General features: G+C 33.8%; 2 protein-coding genes and 1 pseudogene across 2 annotated transcripts; all 3 read left to right on the plus strand.

The window, feature by feature from the left end:
- Positions 1 to 2,979: 2,979 nt before the first annotated feature.
- LOC125836386 (zinc finger protein ZAT10-like) lies at positions 2,980 to 4,052 on the plus strand (annotated as a pseudogene).
- Positions 4,053 to 12,591: 8,539 nt separating this feature from the next.
- Positions 12,592 to 23,406, plus strand: LOC125836682 (protein ANTI-SILENCING 1-like). The gene is made up of 15 exons (XM_049515892.1): positions 12,592 to 12,731; positions 13,298 to 13,690; positions 13,781 to 13,949; positions 15,476 to 15,616; positions 15,698 to 15,805; positions 15,910 to 16,035; positions 16,120 to 16,196; positions 16,619 to 16,645; positions 16,834 to 16,926; positions 19,114 to 19,192; positions 19,293 to 19,383; positions 22,473 to 22,581; positions 22,673 to 22,789; positions 22,893 to 22,966; positions 23,316 to 23,406. Exons 1-14 carry the CDS (start codon positions 12,663 to 12,665, stop codon positions 22,956 to 22,958), a joined length of 1,665 nt encoding a protein of 554 aa, XP_049371849.1. The 5' UTR covers positions 12,592 to 12,662; the 3' UTR covers positions 22,959 to 22,966; positions 23,316 to 23,406.
- A 2,792-nt stretch (positions 23,407 to 26,198) lies between these two features.
- On the plus strand, positions 26,199 to 27,472 carry LOC125836564 (probable carboxylesterase 15). Its single transcript, XM_049515748.1, has one exon. The coding sequence runs from the start codon at positions 26,244 to 26,246 to the stop codon at positions 27,249 to 27,251; it is 1,008 nt and encodes a 335-aa protein (XP_049371705.1). The 5' UTR covers positions 26,199 to 26,243; the 3' UTR covers positions 27,252 to 27,472.
- Positions 27,473 to 27,499: the final 27 nt, after the last annotated feature.

The following is a 27,499-nucleotide window of genomic DNA, read 5'->3' on the forward strand; positions in this document are numbered from 1 at the left end:
TTTTGACACGTATATTGCATGTGTATATCAAATTAGGTAAAAATAACAGTGTCTCTTTTAGTTGTTATTTATTATATATATTTTTAGTGTGAGAAATTAAAGTAGATTTTTTATTACAAAATTAAACGGGAAAAGGATCAAGAATACCCCTTAACTTATTTGAAATGGTTTTAAAATACCCCTCTTTCACCTTTTGGTCTAAAAATACCCCCACTTTTGTTTTTGGTTCAAAGATATCCCTCCTTCCACCTTTTGGTCTAAAAATACTCTTAACCTCAATTTAATTAAATTGAATTCTTTACTAATTAGTTAATTCCTTTATTTATTCTAAAAATATTTTTTAAATTTAAATTCAAATTCTTAATATTAACTCATCCCAAAAAAATTAAAATATTTAAGTCTAAGAAATAAAATAAAAAATCTATCCTGTAAAAATAAAAAATAAAATCTCAAAATTCTTATTCTTATTAAATATTAAAATAATATAATGGAAAATTTCAAAATTCATATTCTTCATTTTTACATAATAAATTCTTTATTATAATAACAATTAGAGTGACTATGTTTGTGATATTATAATTGCTATTTACTGTATAGTTTTTGGATTTGAAACATAATACTACTGTATAATTTTTCCACGCTAATCCAAAGCAGAAAATGAAAATAAAAGAAAATATAGTTTGGGACACCAAATTAAATTACTTCATAATTAATGCCACAAGAACGTGTTTTTCGGAATGGTGTAGAAAGTTTTCTTTTCCCTGCCCCTAGCCTCTCACTTCATTTCGTTCTTCTTCTGTACCGTCGCTCGAATGAAGATACCCGATCAACCCAACTTTCCCAAATACCCCCATCGGCATCATTTAAACTAGTTTTGTTATTTAACAATATCAAAATAAGAGAGGTGAACGGTAATATCTAAAATCAAAAGAAAGATTAGAATTATAAAGCTAAATGAGAAATAATTAGGCAAAATGATCTAGTTGACTCTTATACTTGTATGCGTTTGTATTGTGACCCCTTCTACTTAATTATTTGTCAACTGAACTCTTAAACTCAATCAAAATAAGCATTTTAAACCCCTCCAATCATGTGTGTAGCTCACTCTCCTTTACATAAATGACATGTCATATCCACATCATATATATTAATGCCATGTCATAATTATTTTTAAAATTATTAATCAAAATTGTTTAATTAAAGGTAAAATAATAAAAATTTAATTATATTCTTTAAAGTAAAAGCCACTACATTTTCTTCCATTCCCACTGGTTCACGTGAACCAGGCTGTCGCCGTCGTCGCCATTTTTGCTGGCGAAGCCACTCATATTCCTTCCGCCTTCATCTCCGCCGCACATCATCACCATTTTCCTTTCCTCCTCCAACATCCACAAAACCAACAACCTAAGCTACCGCATCAGATCTAGCCGAACACCATCACCATTTTCGCCTTCATCTCCGCCGCACACCATCACCATTTTCGCCGCCATGATTAGATCCTCGCACCCTCACCCACCTCGTTCTCATCTCCACTGACCAGCCGCACTCTCTCTCTCCCTACACTGCGTATCAGTGGTGCCCGACAAGCACCACCAGCGCCGCTCTCTCCCTCCGTCAGTGATTAGTGGACTCAAGGAGGTGCCCAAAATCATCTAAATAGATGAAAATAGATTGTGAAAAAGAAAGAAAAAGGGATTGGGCAGGGGATGGATATGGCTGAAAAAGAGGTTTTTTTTTTCTGCATAAAATCACCAAACATTACCAAATTCTTCAATATTTACATTAACAATTCAGATCATTCATAATCAAAATCTAAGATTCATCAATCGGATTCTCTTCCGGTTCATCAAAATTAGGGTCATTTGCATCAACAACAACAACATCAGCTTCTTCTTTCTTAGAGGAATAACTTTCGTCGCCGGCCCAAGTTAACTTTCCACCATGACCGCCTTTCTTCAGAGATCCACTTATTTTAGGGGCCGATCGCCGGTCCTTCCTCGCATCTTGGCTTGATTTGGGGATAATTTTGAAACTTTTTGGTGTATTCTTCATAGTAACTTTTTCTCAGTGGGTCATATGGTGAAGAAAAAGGGTTTCAATTTTTTTTTTATGTTTATTATTTTACTCTTTTAATTTAAATGTTTTTAAAATTTAAATATGATGTTCACTTGCCTTAATAGGCGTGTGATCTCACTCTCTTGCCAACTCAATCATATTAATGCCACATAAGCATGGTCAATAGTCAGAGGGGTTTGATATATTGTGTTTATTAAGTATAAGGGTTCAGATGACAAAGAGTTAAGTAGAAGAGTTCACAATACAAACGGGTACAAGTATAGGTATCCACCAGACCATTTTGCCAAATAATTATTCTATAATTGTTTCATCATTTATTCTAGTTTCTGATTTCTTATTATTATTATTATTATTATGTTATTTATTAAAAAGTAAATCAAAGAAAATACTCAATATTGATATAATTAAATTTTAACATGAAAAATTAATATAATTTTCAAAATCACTTCAAATAAATTAAAAAATGATTCCACAAAGTAAAACATAAAAAATAGTGTATAAGACATAAAATAAAATAAAGAATTTATTGTGTAAAAATGAAGAAATGAATTCCAAAAATATTATTGTGTTATTTTAATAATAAGAAGGGGAAAAGAATAAATATATTCTCAAATTATCGTAAATGGTATACAAATACCCTCCGTCATACTTTTGGGGGGAAAAAGGACGAATTTACCCCCGAACTTTGATAAATGGTACGTCTATGCCCTCCGTTATACTTTGGGTCCATCTCAGCCCCTGCCGTCCAATTATCGATACACACATGCCCCTCTCACTAACGGCCCCTTCATCCTTTACACATGTTGTAATCCTAATTAACTACCCGTTTGACCATTATTTTTAACCCATAAACTAACCACCCGCCCTATAAACCCATACCCACCCGATTCGCTCTAAATTGAGATGGCCCTTGAAGCTTTGAATTCTCCAACTGGTACTTCAAATCTGCAGACATTTCAATTTGAGAGCAAAGGTCAGCAACAGCTTCGGTACCTTGAGAATTGGACTAAAGGGGAGAGATCTAAGAGGTCACGGAGTATGGATCGCCAGCCGACTAATGTGGAATATTTGGCGCTTTGTTTGATTATGCTTGCGCAGAGTGATGACTCTGTTAGTCAGGTACGATCTCTACCACCGCCGGTGTCAGTGATGAAAATCCACATGCCGTCGGAGAAGATTGATGAGAAGATGTTGTATACGTGTTCGGTTTGTGGTAAGGGAATTGGATCTTATCAAGCTTTAGGAGGACATAAAGCTAGTCATCAGAAACTCATCGCCGGTGGCGGCGAGGGAGATGATCAGTCGACTACCTCAACTACTACTAATGGTATCGGCGGCTAGTCAGTCACGGACTACTTGACCTCCTTATGATGATTCAATGTTAATGACCTCATTCAATCTTTTTTTGAGCCTTTGCTATCGTGGGCTAGATGGATAACTAGTAGTTATGAACAGCAGTCCCCTGACTATAGATAGGAAAAGATGTAGATGTGCTCCAGTAACGGTAACGGCAGTGGAAGGACTCACGAGTGTTTGATTTGCCACAAGTGTTTTCCTACTGGACAAGCTTTGGGAGGACACAAACGGTGTCACTACGACGGCAATAACGCTAACAGTAGCGTTAGTACTAGTGTCAGAGTTACGGAGGAGGAGGACGTGGGGTCTACAATCAGCCACCTAATTTTGACTTGAACATTTCGGTGTTGTCGGAATTCTGTCCTGGATTTGGTTCCTGCGAGGATGAGGTAGAGAGTCCACATCCGGTGAAGAAATCTCGACTATCTTTACCTCCAAAATTTGAATTATTCCACTCAATTCTCATTTTTCAACTCTCAATTTTTTTGTGTTTTTTATTTTGTAGTGATTGAATTGAAAATTAACAGAGAGAAATGAGTAGACTTGGTGTAGAATTAATGGAGATTGAAAAAGAAGTAACGGAAGAAATTAGAGATGGTGATGGTGAAGTTCGGGGGTAAATTCGTCCTTTTTCCCTACTTTTGGGACATTGGTGTCCCCGCCGTCCAAAAATTAGAGCATATATGCCCTTCACTCTAATGGAAGACTAAACAAAGACACAAGGCACAATCTTATCCGTCGATTTGATATTCAATAAATATCGCGTCGGTGGATAAAATTATGACACGTGTATGTCTATTAGTGTAGAGGGTGTGTTCTACTTTTTGGACGACAGGGGCACCAATTTCACAAAAGTATGACGGACGGTATCTGCATACCATTTACGATAGTTTAGTAATATATTTCTCATTTTTTCCCTAATAAGAATAAGAATTTTGATTTTTTTTTATTTTTTAGACTTATTTTAAATATTTTGGGATAAATAAAGAATTAACTAATTAGTAAAGAATTCAATTTAATTAAATTGGGGTTTAAGAGTATTTTTAGACCACAAGATGGAAGGAGGAGTATCTTTGAATCAAAAACAAAGATGAAGGGTATATTTAGACCAAAAGGTGGAAGAAGGGTATATTTGAGGCATTCCCAATAGATTAGGGATATTTTTGGCCCTTTTCCCAAATTAAACTGAACAAATCATTATTTTAAGATTTTTTTGTTTTGTTTAAAGGTGGGCAAGAGCCTATAAAAGAACAACTTTCACATATAACAAACATAAAAAATATATTTGTATGTTATAACTATAGTTTAAATAATTGTGCTCCATATCAAACTTTATGTGTGCTATGACTATTAATATGTATATTTCGCTATACATATACAAAAGAAGCAATTGTATAATCTATTTCGGTATACATATACAAAAGAATCAATTGTATATTCTAAGTTTGTATAAAGCGAGAAAGAGAGAAAGAAAAAAGAAAACTGGGCAGGGAAAAATCTATATTTGTATAATCATAAGTGTATATGATGAAAATATATGTATTTGTATTTGTATATATAATTTTCTCTCGCTTTATACAAACACAAACTCAATTTATACATTTGTGTTTGTATAAAGTGAGAGAGGCGAGTGAGAGTGGCGAGCAAGATCTGGGAGAGGGGAACGAAAAGATATGTATATATACAATTTTCTCTCGCTTTATACAAACACAAACACATTTTATACATTTGTGTTTGTATAAAGTGAGAGAGGCGATGAGAGACTGCCCAGCGAAAAACGAAATTGGCGAGCAAGAAAATCAGGGAGAGTGGCGAAATGACAACAGTTTGCTACGGGTTACAATTAAATCAAATTGTGGTTATAACATTTAATTTGATTTGATAGTTTTCTATTTTATACAATTTTCCTATTTATTATTAACATAAAAGGAGCCAACAATATTTACAATGACCAGGCCCAACTGAAATCCGGCCAAACAAATCACTAAAGCAAAACCAAACTAACCTAAATATAGAAACGAAGAAGAAATCAAGTCTAGACAAAAATCTGAGGCTTGATGATTGTCGGAGCAGGTCGATCTAAGCCTCTTCATCGTTTTTGAAAGCGTCGTTCGAGAGCTCGTTGAAGACAAACTTAGGGGTGTGGATCTATTCTGGTAAGCTCAAGCATAAACCTCTTCTACTATATCTATGTCTAACCCTAATTCTTTATACTACAACACAACAATCTCTCCATGAAGAGTCATTGAACTGACGCATGTTGACTCCTAGAGGTAAGTAAATCAGACCTGAAAATAAATTCTTTAAGGATTTCTTATCTAGTAATTATCAATTCTTGCTTTTTATAATCAGAAAAATGAGGCTCGATCAACCTAGCTAATATTAGTAATTGCTCTCATTCAATTCATATCTGATGGATTGAACCCTACAAATGATTAATACCAACATCTAGATTTGAATCTATGAGAAAAGATACTAAATACATGAGATTGAGTCTGAGTCTAAAACTGTATAGCACCAACACTAGACTCATATGTGATCTGCACAATTGGGAGTCACAATCTCAAGCTAAATTCATAGGTGAATTGGACAATAAACTATTTAGCAGAACAAAAGTTAATACAAATTCACTCGTCTTAATTTTTTTATCATAAGAGACACCTCAAAGCTCTCACCAGGTGCATAATACGCAAACAATAGAATCTAATTCAGATGAGATGAAGAGTACATAACCAGCTACTATATGAATTTATTGACAACCATTGAACCTTCAGAGGTATAGAGTGAGCTAAAACAGACTTAACAAGATTGTCTTACCTTAAGATGGGGAATACCCTGTTTATCTGTATTGATGATTCTTCTACCTACAACTGGTATATCTTGAAACTATTTAAATTCAAAAGTACCTACAAAATTAAAAGCTAGGTTAGTGAAATAATCCGCAAGAGTATTTCCCTTCCTTGAGGTGTGTTGTACTCTTACTGTTATCAAAATCCTTGTTTTGTTAATATAATTGACCTCCAAAGTCACACTCCAAAGAACAATTCAGTCTCCATTCAACATATTAATCAATGACAAAGAATCAGATTCCAGTATAACTTGTGAAAAGCTATTCTTTAAACAACATTCAAGTCCTTCCTTTAAAGCCATAGCCTTAGCCAATATGTTTGTTGTGTCTTGGATCCTTAACCCCTTTGCTCCCATCAAATCACTAGAAGAAGCCCTAACACAAAATACAATAGTGCTAGGGCCAGGATTATCTCTTGATACCCCATTTGCGTTACATTTCCACCACCCCTAAGGAGGTAGATTCCACCTTACCACCCTAGATGTAAAAATAGGCATGAAACTATCCAGCAGAGCAACCATGTGAGGCCAATTATTTGGAATATTAGGATATTTAAATTTCAACTTAATGATTTTTTTTTATAGTGTTGGAAATATCTCAAATAACTCTATTAGTAGAGTAAGAACCACCATGTAAAATGGTAGTTCTCCTTTTCCAAAGAAACCATAAGATGACATTAGGAATTGCATTAAGGGGTCGTTTGATAGAAAAATAAATAATGCAGGGATTAGTAACGCAGAGATTAATAATGTAGGGATTAGTAATGTTGAGATTAGTACTGCAGAGTGTACTTTTTATCAAGTGTTTAGTTCATTGTTTCCCACTGCATCTTGTGTATGCCTTAAAACTCTATAAAAAACTTCTTTCCAATTATACCTTTGATTTATTATGATATTTTCTATTTTATATAATCTAGTCAAGGTAGATAATTGCCGGATAATATTATGGACGTCAAACTAGCTAGGAGAAGAACAATTTTGTTGTAATGTTTGCTATTTTCTCACTTGAATTATTTGAGGGTAAATAGTTGTCATCTTAATAAAAATGTTAATTTTCAATTTAGAATAGATAGACCATCTACTTTAAAACCGAAAAGACGGTAAACAATAGTGAAATCGAGTATATCATCTACATTTACACATAAAAATTACAATTTGTAGTTTTAATATATATGCAATTTATAAATTGTTCAAAATACAAATAATTAGAAACCACATATAAATCAACAAATAACATATTCAATTAAGATCACAAACGTCACGTGGTGATATATTTATCTTTTTAATTAGTAATGTTAAATAACTCACATTTTAAATATTATATTGATATGTATTGCATTTATTTATCAACAAACAACTCTCTCTAAATAATAAAATTTGTAAGCTAATTTATTTAAATAAATTTACTAGTACAAATATAAAACATAAAATCAAGAAAATAAATAAAATAATTAAAATAATTTGAGGGATATGTGTATCTTTACATAGATAATCCCATGGTATTAAATTCAATGTATTACTAATACCACCAAATGAAAGGTATTAATAATACATCATATAATACCATGTAGGGACTAATCCATGGATTAGTTATACTTAGGCCCAAAAATGCTACCAAATATGGTACTAAATAACACCATGTATAATACATAGATTGTTTCTCCTAATACTTCCTACCAAACGACCCCTAAATGTCATCTTTTGTCTAGAGTTACCTTTAGCATCCCACCATTTCAACAAAATTTGTTTCACCTAAACCCATGGTCCCGAAAGACCAGATGCACCAACAAAATATCTCCACACAGAATCTGCCACTTCTCCTTTTAGAAATAAATGATCCACGGTCTCATAATCTGGAACCTCACAGCAACCACATAAATGAGAAATGTTAGGATTTCATTGTGCCATTAAAGTAGCAACTGGATTTTTGTTTTTCCATACCTTCCAAGCTAAAAAAGATATTTTAAAAGGGATGCCTTGTACCCATATCTTCTTACAAAATTTAGTTTCCTCCTCTCTCTTTTTTATAGTATTCCAAGCACTTTTGACTGAAAATTGGCCAGAATTGGTCTTTGTCCACCATAATAGATTCTGAACTATGTCGATCTCTAATTTTACATTTTGGGGGTTCAAAATTAATATATAAACATAAAAATTCTCTAAAATATCTTATATACACGATGTAATTTTTGTTGAGAAGGTTCAGGTGAACCGTTTCGACAACCTCCAGGTTCGCCCCTGAATTAATACATCTATATATTTTATTCTTCTCACACAATTATTTTGCAGTTAGTTCTAGACTTCCAGTAAGAGAATTAACATCAGTTAAGAGAAAATATAATCATGGTATATAACTTATGCTAATGCAATTGCATACTGAATTTGTGGTCAAATATTACCTCATGTTATTTCAGTACTTTATTATTTGAAATAGATTTATCAAGGAGAAGATTATATTCTAACAATTAATATAACGAAGTGATAAGATCATACAAAAAATATTATATTTTTGATACGTATATTGCATGTGTATATCAAATTAGGTAAAACCAACAATGTCCCTTTTTAGTTGTTTTTTGTTATATTTTTTCGAGTGTGAGAAATTAAAGTAGATTTTTTATTACAAAATTAAACTGAATAGATCATTATTATAAGATCAATTTAAGCAATATTCAATTAATCTGTCTATAAATTTAGGTCAACTGAATTTATGATTAACCCAATAGACCAATAAGAGAACTAATTGAATCAAAGCCTTTTCTTCCGATTAGTTTATTAAATAATAGATTATATGTTGATTGGGATAGGTTATAGGCTTATAGCTTATAACATGCGATCAATTATTTAGTTAAAAAATGCAAGTATAAATACATTTATATATTTTATCTTTTCTGTATAATTGTTTTTTTAGCGAGTTCTAGTTAGTGAATTAGAATTAAAAAAGTTTCTATTAAATTGCTAAGAATCATAAAATAGGATAATGATAAATTATATGCCTATTGCACGGTGTAAATTATATGAGTTTTTGAGAATTATAAAATTCAGAAAAGTTACTCCCTCCGTTGTTATTTATATATTACAATTTTAAAATTTACGTCCCTTAAGAAACTATCTAAATTTACCATTATATCTTACTTTAGTATTCTTTTGAAGTCAAGTTTTTAATAAATAAACATAAATTAATTTATTTTGATTAATTAGGTTGACCAATGAGCATGAATTAATCATTTAGTTTTCAATGTCGGTCAAATTCATATTTTCAAGTTTAATAACTTCAAGGATAAAATATGAAGAATATTGTTATTTATACATTGATCTTGTGAAATGACAAATATTAAGAACTATCTATTTTTAATAAGGACGACATATAAACATAAATGGGGGAGTAGTACTATTACTTGATTTCATAAGATTGTCTATATGTTTTATCCTTTTCACATAATTATTTTACAGTGAGTTCTAGTAAGAGAATTAGCATTATATGTATCTCAATATAAAAATTAGCTAAGTTAAGAGAAAAACATAATCATGATATATAGCTTATGCTAATGCAATTGCATATCGAATTTGTTGTCAAATAGTACCTCATCTTGTGTCAAAAAGAAGATTATACTCTAACAATAAAATAAAATGGTAGATCATATAAGAAAATATTATTTTTTGACATGTTATAAGCATTAAAATTTTGTGGGATTCTATCAGATGAATTTAATTTTATCTAGTGTTCTTGAAAATTAACCTATCCTAAACCTTAGCTTATGTGATAAAACACAATTATTTTAGTATAAAGTACAACAATTCCATACATTTGGAGATTAATTACATCATATCCCCAAAAATTTTCCAATTACAAAAAAATCCCAATTTATTACTCTCAAATACATTTCTTGGTTGTCCGACACATTGTAAATGATACATTACTTGTCCTATACATTGCAAATGATACATTACTTAATGGGAGAGGAAAGTATCCGAGAAGATATAAAAATGTATCCGAGAAGGAATTTTTGTAATTTTTTAAAGAGAATTTTAGAGATTATAATATCTTTAGTTGTGTATTTATGTATTTTTTTCATTATTTTAAGTCGTATCCACCTCATCTTAGCCCAAACAAGCTTTGACGGGGTCGGACATTGACCGATCTATTGATACAACCCATCTTAATCTGTTCAACTTCGATCTGAACGACCCATTTGCCCCCCCCCCCCCCCTTGCCCTTTCCGCCCACACAACAATCACCATTATAAATCATCATTCACTATCATAATTATTAACTATAATCATTAACCATCATTGTTAGTTCATCATTAAATACTATCTATAACTGACATTAGTTAATTCCATCTCAAATCGATATCCACAATCGTTATTATTAGCAGTATTATATAATTTTTAAAAAATATCTTATTAATATAATATGTTATTTATTAATTTTTAAATAAAAGATATCACATTTAAATTATTTATTGCAATTATTCAAAATAATTAATAATGAGAATAAAATTGACTAGAAAGAGTACACTACTTAATTAAGGGAGCACATGGTGTTGTGTGCATGATCTATTAATGGGATTGAAAATAGAGAGAGTGGTGCCAAATGTTAATCACAACTCCTCCACGTAATTACCGCTTTAATCCTCTATGATTTTTAATGCGAATTCCAAGACATTGAGAAGAAATTAGTGTTAATACTACTACTATAGTAAAGTATTATTTATAGTAAAAAGCTTGCAGCTCACCGTATTAGCAGAGTTGCCACATTTTTTCTGCAAAAAAAAGTACTGTGCAGAGAAGACGATACGCTACTCCAGTAACCGTCTCTGCTTTTTGTTTTTGTTGTATTTGTATCTCCATTCATACAAACAAATCCAGATAAGGTCTGAATCAACACTCCTATTTTGTGTTTACATTCCGTTGTTCACGTTGTTTTTGTGGGCGATTGTATTCTAGAAGCTTCTAGTATGTTTTCGAGAAAATGTTATAAACTAGTATGGTATACTAAGCTCTCGCTAAGAAGGTTCAGGGAAGGGCTGGACTTAAAAAAAATGTTCTATAGTGTTTTAGGATTTTTATGGAGTTTATTGATAATTTTTTTCAGTCATACAGTTTTTATTTGTCTGCGTACTTTTCAGTGCACACTATACAGTTTACAGTACTTGCTCTGTTTCCCTTTCCCTTCTCTCTCGGTAACTTGTTTTTTCTTCAGGTATGTATGGAATATGTTGGTTCATAGGGTTTGGATCATTGGTTTTTGATCATTACTGTGTATGGATGTATCGTTAATCGTTCTACAACTTCAAATAGACGGAAAAAAACTATGTACTCTATGGGTTTTAATGTTTCGAAATTGACGAATGGTGTACATGGACTTTTTGGGTTTTGTGTTTTGGTCATCTTACTTTGATTGCATTTGTCTATCTCTTTTTCCTTTTGTTGGATTGCAAGTACATTATTTTTTTTCTTTCTTTTCTGGTTGAATTTTGTATATGTTCTTGGTTTTTATAGTTTATACTGTGATTTTGTTGATCTTTTGTGTATTTGGGTGAACTTGTGAAGTGTTTTTTCGGTAAGTGATTAGAAATTTGTGTGATTTATTTTTTGTTCATCTCGTGGATATGTTGGACTTAAGAGGCATAAAATTTACTTTCTCATGGCATTGATGGACTATTGAATTTGTCTTTTATTTTGGTGGGTATTCTCCTTTGCATTGCATTTTCATAGCTCTCCTCCATTTCAACCTTCCTATTTTTAATTCTATCTGTTGCATCTATCATACTGTTCTTTTGGAATTAGTCTAGATATCTAAATTGTCCACATTTAAGCCAGTGTTATCAAAAGTGCAAAAAAATTCTAAGGTCACTCTAAGCGCAAAGCACAAATAAAGTGTGAGCTGGGTTTTAATGAAAAAAACACAAGTGAAGAATAAATACAACTATATATGTTTAGTCCAAGACTAATACGTATAAGCATGAATCACAAATGTATGGACAATGCATTTGATTTTTTTAATGATAAAATAAGATATCAATTGATTAGTGTCGTCACTTCGGGAGATGGTTAGAGCCTTGATGACGACATTCAAACACGCAATAAGTGAGGCAAAGCGCCGAACATGTTTTGAGCCTCGCTTTAGGGCTTACGTGTGCTTTAAACGTGCCTTTGACAACACTGATTTCAACACTGTAATCCCATGTAAATTACAGTGTAGGAGCTTGCATATATTGCATAATTCATATATGTCTTTTTTGTTTAAATATTTATTTTGGAAAACAGCAGATACTTGTCATCATTCTACAATCATGGAACTCCTTTTTTGAGACTGGTAAAGTATTGTGTACATTAATAAAACAAATCTTGTACTAAGTTGGTACCAGAGAATTTCAATGATCGGAACATTTCTGCAAGAAAAACAGAAGGAAATGGTTCAATCTATACACGATTCTAGTCCTGCGGTGAGTTTATGAATTCAATCATGCTATTCTAATCATCTTTAACATCTTGTAGGTTGCATCAAAAATCCATAAGCATGAGTATTTAATTTACTGTACAGTTTCTAGTTTCTCTTCAAAACATCTTGCATTTCTCTCTTTCCATGTAGATCTAGTAATCCTCTTATGGTATGTTTTCTGGAATGAGATACTCCATTCATCGCGATGCTCCATCTTCGTTTCTAAGAAAAACCAAGTTCTATATAATGTGCTAAGATACTCTTTGAGTCTTGTTATATGTTCAATTATTGAATCTCCACTTCAAACTGAAAATGATACTTAAGAGGGAACATAGAACATTTTTTTTTTTGAATGACTTGTTTTTTTGGAGTCTACCTTTGCTTGCTTTCTTTGTTTTCCTTCTTCTAAAGCGAGGTCTCAATGAGTGGGTTTCTGCTTTCTTCAAATTCTCTATGAATTTTGGGGCTTTTGCATAATTATTATGCTTTTAGTAATTGTTGTAATGTGCACATCTACTTTTTTAGATGGTTGTTAGTTGTCAATGACAGGCATATGTATTTCCATTCCAGATCTTTGAAAGATTAACATCACATTGTGATAAGTATCAAATGTTCCCCCTTCAAGAAGCAGCGGAAGAAGATAGTCCCGAATTTAGTTGGGGTGCCAAGAAGGGAAAGGGTGCCCATAACAAGGACGTCCAATTTTACAAGTCATTCACTTATGCTGGAGTTGAATTCAACTTATATGATTGTGTTTACATGTATCGTCATGGTGAAGAGGAGCCAGACATTGGTAAGATCGTTAAGGTGTGGGAAACGAAAACACGGAAAAGGATAGTCAAGGTGGTATGGTTTTTCCGTCCCACCGAGCTAACTCATTGGTTGGGTAATATCAAGGTGCTTGGCAATGAGTTACTGTTGGCTTCAGGAGAAGGTGTAGGGCTATCAAATTGCAATCCAGTGGTAATTCTTTCACTAATCCTTTTTAAGGTATAATTTTAATCTATCTGTTTTTAGATGTAATGGTCTGACCTCTTTGAGATTTTATTACAGGAAGCCATCACCGGTAAATGCAATGTTGTCTGCATATCAATTGATAGGAGGAACCCTCAGCCAAAAGACAGAGATTTGGAAACAGCTGAGTTTTTATTTTATCGCACCTTTGATGTCGGCACTCAGGAGATATCTGAGAAATTTCCAAATTCAATAGCGCAAATTGAAGGTAGTGACTCTAATTCTATTGCTTGATTTTCATTCAGTCCACAGTGTTATGCATTTTATGGTTGGATGAAACAGCTTGTTAAATGCTTGAATGGTTTCTGCTTCTCAGATTTCTGTGTCATACATTTGGTTTATTTCGTTAGAAATGCTTTAACATATGATACTATCTTTCAGAATTTTTGTCTTCTCAAACTTTTGTGTAACTTATTTGAAGACAGTTTATACATTCTCTGGGAACCTCAGTTTTATAGTTGCTTAGGATTATGTAATACATTCGAGGACATTTTGTAAATGAAGAAATCAAATTAGTAAAAGGATAAAGTTATAAATGTACCATAAAGAATTTCCCACTACATTGCTGTTTAAAGGGGTAGGGCTCTAATTTAACTGTCTTAGGCGCTTATTGGTTTTTCTGTGCTCTTGCCCATGCACGTTCTTGTTTCAGGATTATTTCCATCACTTGATGTCTTCTTTATTTTGATAGGACAAAAGAATAATTGACAGAACTAGATAATTTGTGCAATATATAGCAGAACATCTTAATATACTATTTCACTTGAGTGTTTTAGTCAACTTGGGGTATTTGAAGACAATATTGCTAGCATTCAGGTTGCTTATTCTATAGGGCTGGGAAACGGAAGAATAGTAATAGATGGATGTTGGACTTTCATGGCTATTCACAATTTCACATTCATTCATGCATTCCCATTCATTGCCATTTGGTTTCAGCCTGTATTTTTTGTCACCTGTTCACCCATTAGTGCTGCCTTTTATCTGATGCATATCTAGAGAGTTGGGTTTCGTAGGACTCTCCAAAGCTCTATGACTTCTAGTGCAGTATTTCTTCAACGTTCTTGGAATTTAGAGCAAGGTCTTGTTTCTTTCAGTTTTTACCTTTCATTCACTGCTTTTTAAGTCATGGCCCCAGTTCTTGAATTTAAGGAGCTCTAGTGATGGATATATTGGTATAAGTTTCTTAGAAGTCTTTATTATGGCTGACCTCTCCGTTTTAATGAATGCATTGGATAAAGTACTAACCAAAGAACTGTAGTGGTGGACATATCTAAAGAGATGTAGTCATGTATATGATAATTTCACGTTTCATGTTGGCATTTTGCTTAGCTTTTAATCCAAAAATAAGTTTTGTAAAATTCTCCTCAGAATCTTGCTTATTATTAAAGAAAAGAAGAAACATCTTCCAATGATTCTATGTAAGTGTTTGCTGTGACTTGTGAGTTGTCAGTATAGGGAGGATGCTGGTGTTAACCGAAGTGGGCATGTGCTCTTTTTATTGTATCACACATCGCCAGACACGTGAGGCGTATGATGTAAATTTCTTTGGGATGAACCAAAATGTCTATTTCTTTTTGCTTAGCTTACTTGTATGCATGAAGCTTTATATTGAAAAGCTAGCCTCTGAGTATATGTTTGCAGTAAAATCTGCTTCTTCAGTTTTTACATTCTTACTCTGATGCATTTAAATACTGAAAATCAATGATTTGAGGCATTACCTCATTCCTGCTGCAGTGGAGCACTTCTTTAATAAGGTGACAGATCTGAAGCAGCCTATTCATTATGGAGGAAAAGGAAGTCTTGACATGCCACATTCATTTGGAGGAGCAACCATTAAAACAACGCTGAAAGATGACCAACCAGGAAGAAACACTCGTAACTACTTGTAGACATGTGTGGTAAATTCTTAGTTGTGATGTCAACAACCCATGTTTATTTTCAATTCGGCTCTTGCAGAGTCGACGTTGCCACCTGTGACTTTGGTCAAGCAAACTAAATCCTCCACAAGAACGGACCAGTGCACTACCATTTCACAGTGTCAGGTGACGGAACTGGTAGAAAAAGGTGATTACTCGGAAAGATAATGGGTTGATTCTTGTAAATTCATATCTGAGTTTAACTGTTAATCTGATCATTTCCAGAACTGAATAAAGTCCCAATTAGTTTAGGCAGACAAGGCAGACAGGGCAATGTTTCTGAGACGGACAAGACTGTTGCCAGAACTGAAGTAAAACATTCATATTGTACCCCGTCTACTAATGCATTGAAGAAGAGAAAGCTTCAAGACTTATCAGGTTTCTTTCTTACCTGTAACTTTCTCTTAGAGACAGTGAACAAATCATTATGAATGTTGTCTGATTGGGGATATGATCTTGCAGATACTACACCATTTGACCAACATAAGGTCATGAAATCCACAAGTCAGGTCATTGAAGTAACAACAAGGGTGAAGGAGGTATTCCGTTTTCCTTTTTCCTACTTTTTTTTTTTTTGGAGTATTAGGGTCCTATGAAGGATTTGATTCACATAGAAAACTTTTTCCTCCTTTCGTTTTGTAAACAGTGCTATGAAAATTGAATATTGAGGTTTCCCTCTATAATCTGAAATCTGTGAGTGCTCATACCTGGCATACTGTTTCTTTTTTAGTTCCGGATTTTTGATGTATTGCATCCTTGTTTGATGAGAACGTACACTGGTTTTTTTTGTGTGTACTGAACTTGTAACTTGATTATTTGTTCTTTTTTGTATCTGTTTGCTGGCCCCATCTGTTGTATAACTAAACCTCAGGTTGATAGCTGATATCAATGATTGGATATTGTAAGGGACCTCTTAACCTGTTTTGAATTTAGTTCTGATATGATATCTTTTAACTTGCAGGGTGCTAGCACATGGTTTAAGGAACTGGTTAGTCTCCTATCTCCATTGTTATATTTATTCCAAAGTGTTTTCTTTTGAAGTTAAGTTGGTTGGGAAAGTGATGTAAGCTTCAACTATTTAGGCAAAAGTAGAAGATGTACATGATGTGCTGTAGCCTCGAAGCAGTTATTTACTCTATATTTTGTGATTTACATATATTATTTTGTTCTGCCCAGCCATGGAATGATAGACTCCAAGACGCTCAAGAGCGAGGTACACTTATGTTACTTGAGAATCTTGATCCTTCATATGCATCAACAGAAGTGGAGGTACATAGAATGAATTTTTAGTCTATTTCAGTTTAATATGTGCTTTAGTTTGTCCATTTGAATTTTGAGTAATGAAAAATGAAATATTACTGTGTCATTAGGCGAAACTTGTGTTAATTCATTTTGTAGACATGTGTATGTTTCCATTTCTATTTCGGGTAATATTGTTTCTAAAGCTCTTGTAAGTTCAAATGTATGTGGTAAAAACTTGTTTTCCCTTTTTCTTTCTCTTTTCTTCTTCGTGTTTTGATGAAAATAAAAGTTTTACATGAATAACATTTCTTGTATTTTACACAAACTTCTCTTTTGAATTATTGCTATACATCTTGAAAATTTCACAAGCAAACTTTTGAATAACCTTACGTAAACTTAGGTTAACCAAGGTTATTGTATCTAGTTTAAGAATTGTTCTATAAATTTGTTTACTTAACCCATGTTAATTCTCATCTTCAAGCCACTATCTTTAGTGAGTCTATTAGTGGTGATGGTATGTTATGAACTTAAATAGCAGAATTAAACAAGGAAAACAAACAATAAATTGCAAGTGTTTCTTGGATAATTCTGTCATATATATCTGAAATTGAGATTAGAGCTAAGCTAAACTATAATGACATAGAAATGGAAAGTTGGAACAACATAGATAGCTCAGATCTGCAGAAAGAAGTTGAAGAAAGGATTATAGTGAGAAGAAGAATCAGAGAGGGAGGAAGAGAAAGAGAGAGAAGAGAGTCGAGGAAAGAGAGGAGAAAATTTTGCAAGTTTTCCAGAATTTTGGATGCCTCTGCCGTTTCTATTACTTTTACCCTACTGGCTTCATCTCAGCCTTTGAGCATCATTAAATGCGAAATGATCCTAGCCCGTCATTCAATTTCCTGTCTAATCACTTCTCCTCACTACTTCTCTGGTCTACCTCTACCTCTCTTGAAACCATCCATAGCCAACCTCTCATACCTTTGCACTGGGGCATTTAGACATCTCCTCTTCACATGTCCAAACGATATCAATCTAGATTCCCGTATTTTGTCCTTCACCGAAACCACTCCCACCTTGTCCCAGATATCCTCATTTTTAATCCTATCTCTCCTAGTTTGTCCACACATCCATTGTAGCATCCACATTTCTGCAACTTTCAACTTTTGAACGTGAGAGTTTATGACTGCCAACACTCCACCCCATACAATATAGTTGGTCTAATTACGACTCTGTAGAACTTGTCTTTAAGTTTTGGTGTCACCTTTTTATCACACAAACTCCGTTTGTAAGCCTCCATTTCATTCGCCCTGCACTAATGCAGTGAATGACATTCTTGTTGATCTCTTCATTTTTTGGATGATAGACTTAGACACTTGAAACTTTCTCTCTTTTGGATGACCCGAGTGTCGAGCCTCACTTCCATATCTGTGTCATACATTACATCATTGAACTTGCACTCCAAGTAATTTGTCTTGATCGTGCTCAATCTGATCCCTTTTGACTCTAGGGTCTATCTCCAAATCTCCAGCTTAACATTAGTTTCGTTGTGAGTCTCGTCAATCAGAACTATGTTAGCTGCAAATAACATACACCATGACACTTCACCTTGAATTTGTTGCGTCAATGCCTCCATCACCAATGCAAATATAAACGGGCTTAGCACTGGTGCAACCTCGTAAAAAATGGGAGGTGCTCTGAGGTCTTAGCTCCATCGTACATGTCCTATATCTCCCTAATATACTCCACATGTGTTGAAGTATGTGACCATCTCATCTAAAAGTTTAAGCTGTTAGAGAGAGCATACTTTTTATTATTTTATTATATGGTCAACAACAGGTACACCTCTAGCCTCCAAGTATCTCTATAGAACCTTCCTTGGAACGTTGTCGTAAGCCTTTTCTAGGTTAATGAACACAATGTGTGTGTCCTCTATGTACTGCTCCACCAAGCCTCCTTACCAAATGAATGATTTCTATAGTTGAGCATCCCGGCATGAATCCGGATTGATTCAAGAAAATTTTCACGCCTCTCCTCAAATATATTCTTATGTCCTTTTATTTGGTAGAGATAGATATATCAAGACAAACTTTTCCTCTGATATATATTGTGGTGGGTTTTCTTCTTGAATTATTCTTTGTTGTTTTTGCTCCTAGTTTTATACTCGAAGAGCTTATCTCATTAATCTTTCTGAGTTTCTCATTCTCTATATTCTAGGATATTGTTAAGCATGCCTTGAGGCAAAAGGTTAGTGCAAAAATGGTGCAGCATAACACCTTCTCTAATCCCCTAAATGGTAGGCCATCGCGTATCTTCTTCTAAAATCCTGAAGTAAAATTTATTGACATTTTTCTCAGTGAACTCGATGTTTTTTTCTCTCAAATGAACACTACCAGGAAAAGCATTTCTTATCTTCAAATCAAGTGAGGCTGCAGAGACCGCCATTTTTGAGTTGAAAAGGAGGTGCCTAATGTTAGGTGATGGAAGGTACTAGATCGGCTTGGCAAGTTTTGTCTCACCCTTTGTTTGTCTTGTTGATTAGATGTTTTTTGTATTGTTCTTACATACACCTTGCTAGTTAGTATTCCTTTTTGACAAACTATGCTTGGTGTAATGATCTTCAAAGTCCTTGATGACATGAGTTAGTTGGTAATGTTTTAAAAGGCAGGGCTTGAGGCAAGGCGTTTTGTATAACATGGGGCGAGACGTAAGCCTTGAGATGTGAGGAGTAAGCCCCATAAATATTTAATTTTTTGTTTTTGATAAATTAATATAATAAGTATATAAATAACAAAAAGTAAAATTACATTAAATTGTAGAAAATTATAAAATTAGTGTATAAGTATGAATGTAAGAGTGAAAGATGAAAGATGCATCACAGCTATAGTCCGGTGGTTATCTACTTGGAGTTGTAAAATGATGGTTCCTAATAGTTCAAAAAAATAAAAATGACAATAGTATAAAGTTATTGTTTGAAAACCTGAAACCAGAAAACAAATCACAAATACCTACTATAACACAAATAGAACATGTTTTAGAATAAAGCCTCCCAAAATAGTATCTAAATTAGAGTGATATCAAAATGAATTCCAAAATCAATACCTAACTTGAAAAGAATAAAAGAGAGTAAAAAGGAATTGAAGCATAAAAAAGGAATTCACAAGCATTTGAAGACAAAGCTTTTGCTTTGTAGTTTGCACTTTGCTGATGAAGAGCCAAAGAATGATTGGTTGCTCTGTAAATGACAAAGAAATATGAAATTAGGGATAACAATTAAGAGGAGACTTTGACTTTTGAGTTTTTTCTTTTTAGTTTGAGAATTTACAATTAGCTAACTTTTGAATGTTTTAATAATAAAGAGAACTTGCAATTTTGATTTTAAGTTTGGGGAGTTCTCTGAACTTACCACCCAAATGAACATCCGGAAGATTGAAACCTATGCTTAAGTTAATGCTCGGGAGGTTAGAACTTATGGCCCACGATAGTTTTCCTCTGCCAATCCGTTCTTGTGCGATATAGCCCTCCTAGCTCCATGGCTTGCCCCATGAATCGCCTACAAAATGCCTTTGAAAATACTGATTTAGTTTATTTTTGGTAGTAAACTGTGAAATATTACCATACCAACAATCAAAAAGTTACACCTAAAGAGCACCTATTATCTCGACCCCCTTCTAGGAAGATTGCCAATAATCAGTGGGCCTCCAAAATCAACCAGCTAATTACAAATTGTCTGTATTAAATCAAGAAGCACACTTCCTGCCTCTTTTTGTGTATTGAAGCATATCGAACCTCTCTCTAACATATCTTCACACATCACACACATGTGGTTATCACACTGAATGCCCATCATTAGCTATCTATCCTTTGTTCGTAACCTCCCAAGATCCAGTTAATCACATATAAACCTATGTTTGTGCATTGTAATTCTACTCCATATTAAGTCAGCAGTATACATTCTTGGTGCAGGTGGCAGCACAGTACCCCTTAGAGACAAAGTATTTCCTGTTAGCAGTTACAATAATGATCATCTCTATACCAGCTTGTCATCTTCAGCTTCAGTTTATGAAGCTTTTTCCAGTAGCAGAAATCATCTCCTCCTTTCATATATATACCATTCACCCATTTTACCCATAATAGATCTTTTTTCTTCATCACCATCCATATAAGTTTTCCCAATGCAGCCATATTCCACATCCGACAATTCAGACCTTCATACTTCTTTGGTTGACATAGCTTATCCCAAGCCACAAGTGATAGTTTTTTCTTTTCATCAGTATCCCACCAAAGAAACTCCCTACACTTCTTGTCTACCTCCTTTAATGCGATTGGGGAAATATTAATACAGCCCCCCGAAAAATTATGTAAGGTGATGTGGTGAACAGTATAGAATCAATAACATGAAGCTTACCAGCATAAGATAAGTGTCTTGTGGAGACAGCCCTGATCTCCCTGATCTTGTCTGTAATCTTCATCTTTAGTTGGTGACACTCCAATTTGTTCCACTTATTGGGAGAGAGGAAGGACCAAGTACATTATTGGAAATGGTCCCAAGGTGAAACCAGTTAGGTTGAGAATTTCCCCTTAAGTATTCTCATCTACACCAGCCATAAACAGACTAGATTCATCTATGTTAAGCCACTAGTCCAGTTGTATTAGAGAAATGTTGTAAGGCCTCCACAAAACTTTGTACAGATACCACATTTCCTTTACGGAAAATCATCAAGTCATTAGCAAATATGAGGAGAGTCAACTGTTGCCCCTTACACATGGGATGGAATCTAAAATCAGTTAGCTTACACATTTGAGTCGTGGTTCTAGACAGGTACTCCATTACTAGCGCAAATAGTAGGGGAGAGATAGGATCCCCTTGTCTCAGCCCCCTCTTGCCTTCAAAATAATCATGAGTGTCCCCACTAACCTTGACTGAAAATTTGGTTGTTGTGACATGGACCATAACCAACTGTATGAACTTTGGAGGTAATCCATATCCATTTAGCATTTCTTCTACAAAATCCCATCGTACCTTTGAAAACACTGATTATGATGGTGTGATATTACCTTTTCTGTTTTAGAGAATTTTCGAGAAGCCGTTAATTTTGATAATTAATACTGTCAGCTTTGTCTATGTAATTCCTCCTGATGGTCATTATGGTAGATGTCATATATGTTATTTATACTCTACCATCTCATGGCACTGGATTTTTTTCATAAAGAGAAATGATTAGGGTGAATACCTTTTCAAACAAGCTTTCGTTGAGTTAGCTTGATGCGCCATGAATCTCTTCTATACTACTCTATTTCCTTCCAATAACCCTCCAAATCTGCTCACTATAGAGGGAGAAAGAAAAATGATGTAAATCTCATTCATGATAGTGGTCTGTGCTTCTTACTGGAAAGAAAAATGATGTAAATCTCAGTCATGATAGTGGCTTGGGATTCTTATCGGTGATCTCTATTTGACATTATCTTGGATGAACTTTTGTGAATACTACTATTTTATTGGAATAAGATGAATGAAATATGAGAAATAACTAAGATGACAGAGATAATGATATTGTTGTTTATGTCTTGTTAAGGCCAGTTGTTGCTCGGAAGGGAACTATACAGGACCAAGTGAAAAGTAAAGACTTTCCTGGCCATCTGTCCATTGGAAAACTCAAATTTCAAAAGCTAGGAGAAGAAATGGTACGCATTTGACGGCACACAAATAACCTCCTCTCCCTTAATTTGCTATTTGATGATCCAATTTTCATATTCCAATTTCTTTCTTGTAAAGAGAAAAGCAGTATCAACATCTCACTATGCCCAGAGTAACACAATAGAACATGAGTTGGCGGTTGAATGGCGTGTACTACAGGAACAATCAAGCCTGTGGTGGAAAGCTTTACGTCAGGTGATTATGAAGTGTTTATTCCCCGTCATTCCTTTTTTACCCTCTCCAGATTGTTGCTGTTTTCCGCCTGTCCTTTCTAAGTCTATGATTTTCTTGTTGCAAGGAACAAGCAGCAGAAATTGAACAGCTTAATAGCAAGTTGAAGAACCCTATTAAGAACTCTGTATAGGATCTAACGTAAGTTTAATCCACTTTTTTAGTGTTCTTTAACTAAAGCCTCAGTTGATATCTAGACCCTCTAATTTTGATTGTGCACAAGTAGATACTTAAATTTATAGAGTTGAACAAATAACCACACGCATCCTACATGGAATAATACACGCAGGACATGAATTCTATGTAGGACACACGTGTTTACTTGTTCCACTTTATACAAGTTTAATTTCCTACTTGTGTACACCCAAAGTTGGAGAGCATAGATGTCAGCTAAGACCAAGTTAAAAGACACGTTTATGTATTATCCTTTTTCTAGTCCTTGTATTATTGTCAAGTTTCACCTAGATTGATATTATTTTCTTTTACACAGGTCTCGTTTTGTTGGTTTTCTCGTGTCCAAGAAGCATACAGATGTGTGGACCCTTTCTGGATATGGGGTTGCGCCTTAGTACAGAGATTTTGTTTGTCTAATGATGGAAGGCAACTTTTTGTGCAGCACAAACAATGCATCTTGTGTAGTTCACTGTGTTGGTGTGACTTCCAGAGCTGTAGGCAGATAACTATAGGATTAGTCAAATAGCCCTTCTGATGAACAACCCTTGATTTAAGGTCATCATTAAATCCATTAGGTAAAATTTTACAAACTTCCTTTTGGTGCACCAAGAGTGTCCTTGTTTTGCCAACTTAAAAAGGGCTATTTATGTTCATTGTGATATTACAGGGACGAAGTTAAACAAACCCTTAAACTTGGGGGATAGTTTTGATCATTTCTCATTGGTTGTTTTGTTGCTTGTTAGGAAGGAAGTTATTCATACATTAAAAAAGTTAGCGTAGCTTATATCATGTTTAGCTCTTTAGTTGTTTGATATAAACTTTGGTGTTCGGTTATCATTTTACAATTCTACATTAAAATTATGAGTCAATTTGTAAATAATTTTGTGAAAGGTAGAAGTTGGAATAATTAAATCATATATTTATCAGTTTTTGCACTACTAATAGGATGAATACATCAATAATTTCTTAAACTTGATAGTGAACTTTTTTTAGACACTCGAACTATAACATATTCTGATAGAGTATGTGGACATGTAGAGTGTTCCTATTATGCACATATTGTCAAGTGTCTACTTATGTAGATGGTTAACTATTTAAAATATATCACCTCATTTTACTATATGCATTAGCCCCCATAAGTTGTAATATTCTAGGTATGTTTCAATTGATGCTCATGGGTACAACTAAATAGGGTGACATAATTTATGTGAATATGTAATAGACATTTGGGTGTATGTGAAAATGTTGCAAAATGTGATGTGCAAACAGACTACCCGTCGGTGAAATTACCTTTATCTCCTTCAATGTGTTATCAACTTTTAAATAAATAACCAAAAAAATAAAAGAAGCTAAAGACTTTCTTCCCAGTTCACAACATCATAACAACCAGTTTATTGTTTTTTCCCCTTTTTCAAATCCAACGTTATTCATAACTCATATATGTGGACAGTTCCAATTTATTTGACTTGATTCAGCCTATGAAGGACAAATCAATTGATGTTTGACGTTAATTTTTTAATTTTCTGAAATAAAATTTATATATTTTATAATTATAAAAGAATTTACTACGTATAACTTACAATAGTTTAATAATTCTAAATCTTTTGAAAAATTATGATAAAAAAATATTCATTGATTGTTCAAATATTAATTAAGATAAACAAATTAAAATAAAAGAAACTAGGAGTAATATCAAATTAGTTGAAGTGAATGACATCTAATACTTTCTCAGTCCCTAATTATCTGTCCAATTTTTTTTTTTAATTATACCTTTTTAACGGTTCATTTTGACAAATCACGAAAGAACAATTTTTTTTTATCTATTATATTCTCAATTAATTAATTTTGACAAAGGTAGAAGAACTTCTTGAAAGTCTTAGATTTTTAATTCATCCACTTCATAATTCATAGGATAAAATAGTGAATTTATTATATCAATCATTATCTTTTTTTAGTAGGTACTCCCCTCCCTCTGTTCCTTTTTATATGTCATACGTATTACAAAATAGTTGGTCCATCGAATATTTGCACTTTTAGAAAACTTTAAACTCCCCGTATTCTTTATTCTTTTTACATACATTTAAAATGACTCTGGTCAAAGTTTGGTAAGGGTTTGCACTAACATTTCTGTCTTACTTTAAAAATGTTTTCTTGACGGAAAAGAAATTTTTCCATTTTTTTTTAGTAGCTTTTATACTTTCATTTATATTGATCTGTTAGGGTTTTGCCCTGATTTTCTTACCATAATTTAAGATTTATTTTTCCTTAAAGAAAAGACAAAACCATAAATATTTTTACTTTTCTTGAAAGGAAAATATAATATTCTTTCATATTTGACTTATTCTCTCATTTTAGGACTCTTTTTCTAGTAAGAAAAAGTTTTAAGACTCTATAAATATAAGTTTGTTTCTTCTAACACAAAAAACAATAGCATCCACAATGTAGTTCTTTAAGAGTTTTGTTTATGGGGAGATTTTCTCTCTACAGTTTCTATGTTTTTTGATTAGTTTTTAATTATGTAGGTCAATTGGTCATATCCTACAATAATATATTTCTTTTAGTATAATTTTATGTGTCGTCTAATTTATCGTCTTATGATTTGCAATTGTAAGCTTCCGCATGACGCCCTAATCACCCTTCAGAACCCAACATGATCTTCATATATAGGTTAATTGATTAAAATCATATAAAAAATCTTATGATTGTTTTAGAATATTTTTCTTTATTATCTAATTTATCCATTATGACTTGACACATCACATACCCCTTAAGAAACTATAAATAGAAGGATAATTTTACTATATCACTCTTTGAATATAATAAATAAAATATCTTGAAAAATGTAATAGGAAAATATCTATAATTAATGATAAGAATAAATTAGAAAGTAAGTGTAAAATTATCAATGAATTTCATAAAGTTGACACGTATATTTTTAATACAGTAAACAAGTAAACTCTCGTTTGGATCTCAACCAAGTCTTTCTTATATTCCAATTTGTAAATGTGGACGAAAATCTAAAAGTGGAATGACCCATTTATGAAATTGTGTAGAAAATGATGAGTCAATGCCATTACTCTTCCCACTATCTAAACTCCAATTTTTTGTAAAACTCTTTGTATCTTCCTTTCAACAACTACCCTTTTTTTCACTATTATAAATACACCCATTTTCATTCATGCAAATTAATAGTATACCCAAGAAAAAATAAAACTTCCTTTTCCACTTATTAAAAATTCCTAAAATGGTTCATGATAAGCGAGTTAAAGATGTAGTTTCCGGTTGGCTTACAGTTTTTGACGACGGTTCAGTAGACCGGACATGGACCGGTCCACCCGAAGTCAAGTTCATGGCTGAGCCAGTTCCACCGCATGACGACTTCATTGACGGCGTTGCCGTCAAAGATGTTGTCGCCGGGGAGAACTCCGGTAGTCGTTTCCGTGTCTACTTACCTGAACGTAATGATAGTTCGGTTGATAAGCTTCCCGTCATTCTTCACTTCCACGGCGGCGGTTTTTGCATCAGCCAAGCTGATTGGTACATGTACTATGCTGTCTGCACTCGCTTAGCGCGTGTGGCAAACGCTATTATTGTCTCCGTCTTCCTCCCTCTGGCGCCGGAGCACCGCCTCCCTGCCGCCTGTGATGCCAGCTTCGCCGGCCTTCTCTGGCTCCGTGACGTTTCCCGGAAGCAAGATCACGAGCCCTGGCTCAATGAATACGCCGATTTCAACCGCGTATTCCTCATCGGAGACAGCTCCGGCGGCAACATCGTCCATCAAGTCGCCGCCAGAGCCGGAGAAGAAGACTTATCTCCGATGAGGCTCGCTGGCGCAATTCCGATCCATCCAGGCTTCATGCGGTCCCAGCGAAGTAAATCGGAGCTAGAACAGGAACAAACCCCCTTTCTAACCTTAGATATGGTGGATAAATTTATGGAACTGGCTTTACCGATTGGGAGCACTAAGGATCACCCGATTACTTGTCCGATGGGTGATGCGGCACCGGCGGTGGAGGAGCTTAAATTGCCGCCTTATTTGTACTGTGTAGCGGAGAAGGATCTGATAAAAGACACTGAAATGGAATTTTACGAAGCATTGAAAAAAGGGGAAAAAGATGTTGAACTGTTGATAAACAACGGCGTGGGACACAGTTTTTACCTGAACAAAATTGCTGTTGATATGGACCCTGTTACTGGCTCTGCAACTGAGAAGCTTTTTGAAGCCATTGCAGAATTCATCAACAAGCTCTGATTAAAGAAGAAACAAACTTTATGGGTGCAAATAAGCATGGCATTTTAGGAGAATTTTGCATGCAGAAGATCTGAGATGATTGTTAGTTTAAATATTCGTATTTGTTTTGATTGTTACTTTAGCTTCTATTTTCTATTGTATCTTGTCTTTAAATCAACCGAATGCATAAACGTTAAAAAATCTCATTTTGTGTAATGATCAATTTGATTGGTTTATACCAATGCCTTAATATCTTTCTTCTCATTCTG

This window comes from Solanum verrucosum, unplaced genomic scaffold, assembly GCF_900185275.1.
Source record: "Solanum verrucosum unplaced genomic scaffold, falcon-dt-bn FXZP01000278.1, whole genome shotgun sequence".
Taxonomy (NCBI): domain Eukaryota; kingdom Viridiplantae; phylum Streptophyta; class Magnoliopsida; order Solanales; family Solanaceae; genus Solanum; species Solanum verrucosum.

Coding starts and splice junctions, on each gene's coding strand:
- LOC125836682 (XM_049515892.1), top strand. CDS start 12,663: ATGATCGGAACATTTCTGCAAGAAAAACAGAAGGAAATGGTTCAATCT. Junction 15,806..15,909: donor GACGGAACTGGTAGAAAAAG/GTGATTACTCGG, acceptor CAATTAGTTTAG/GCAGACAAGGCAGACAGGGC. Junction 16,646..16,833: donor GCACATGGTTTAAGGAACTG/GTTAGTCTCCTA, acceptor TGTTCTGCCCAG/CCATGGAATGATAGACTCCA.
- LOC125836564 (XM_049515748.1), top strand. CDS start 26,244: ATGGTTCATGATAAGCGAGTTAAAGATGTAGTTTCCGGTTGGCTTACA.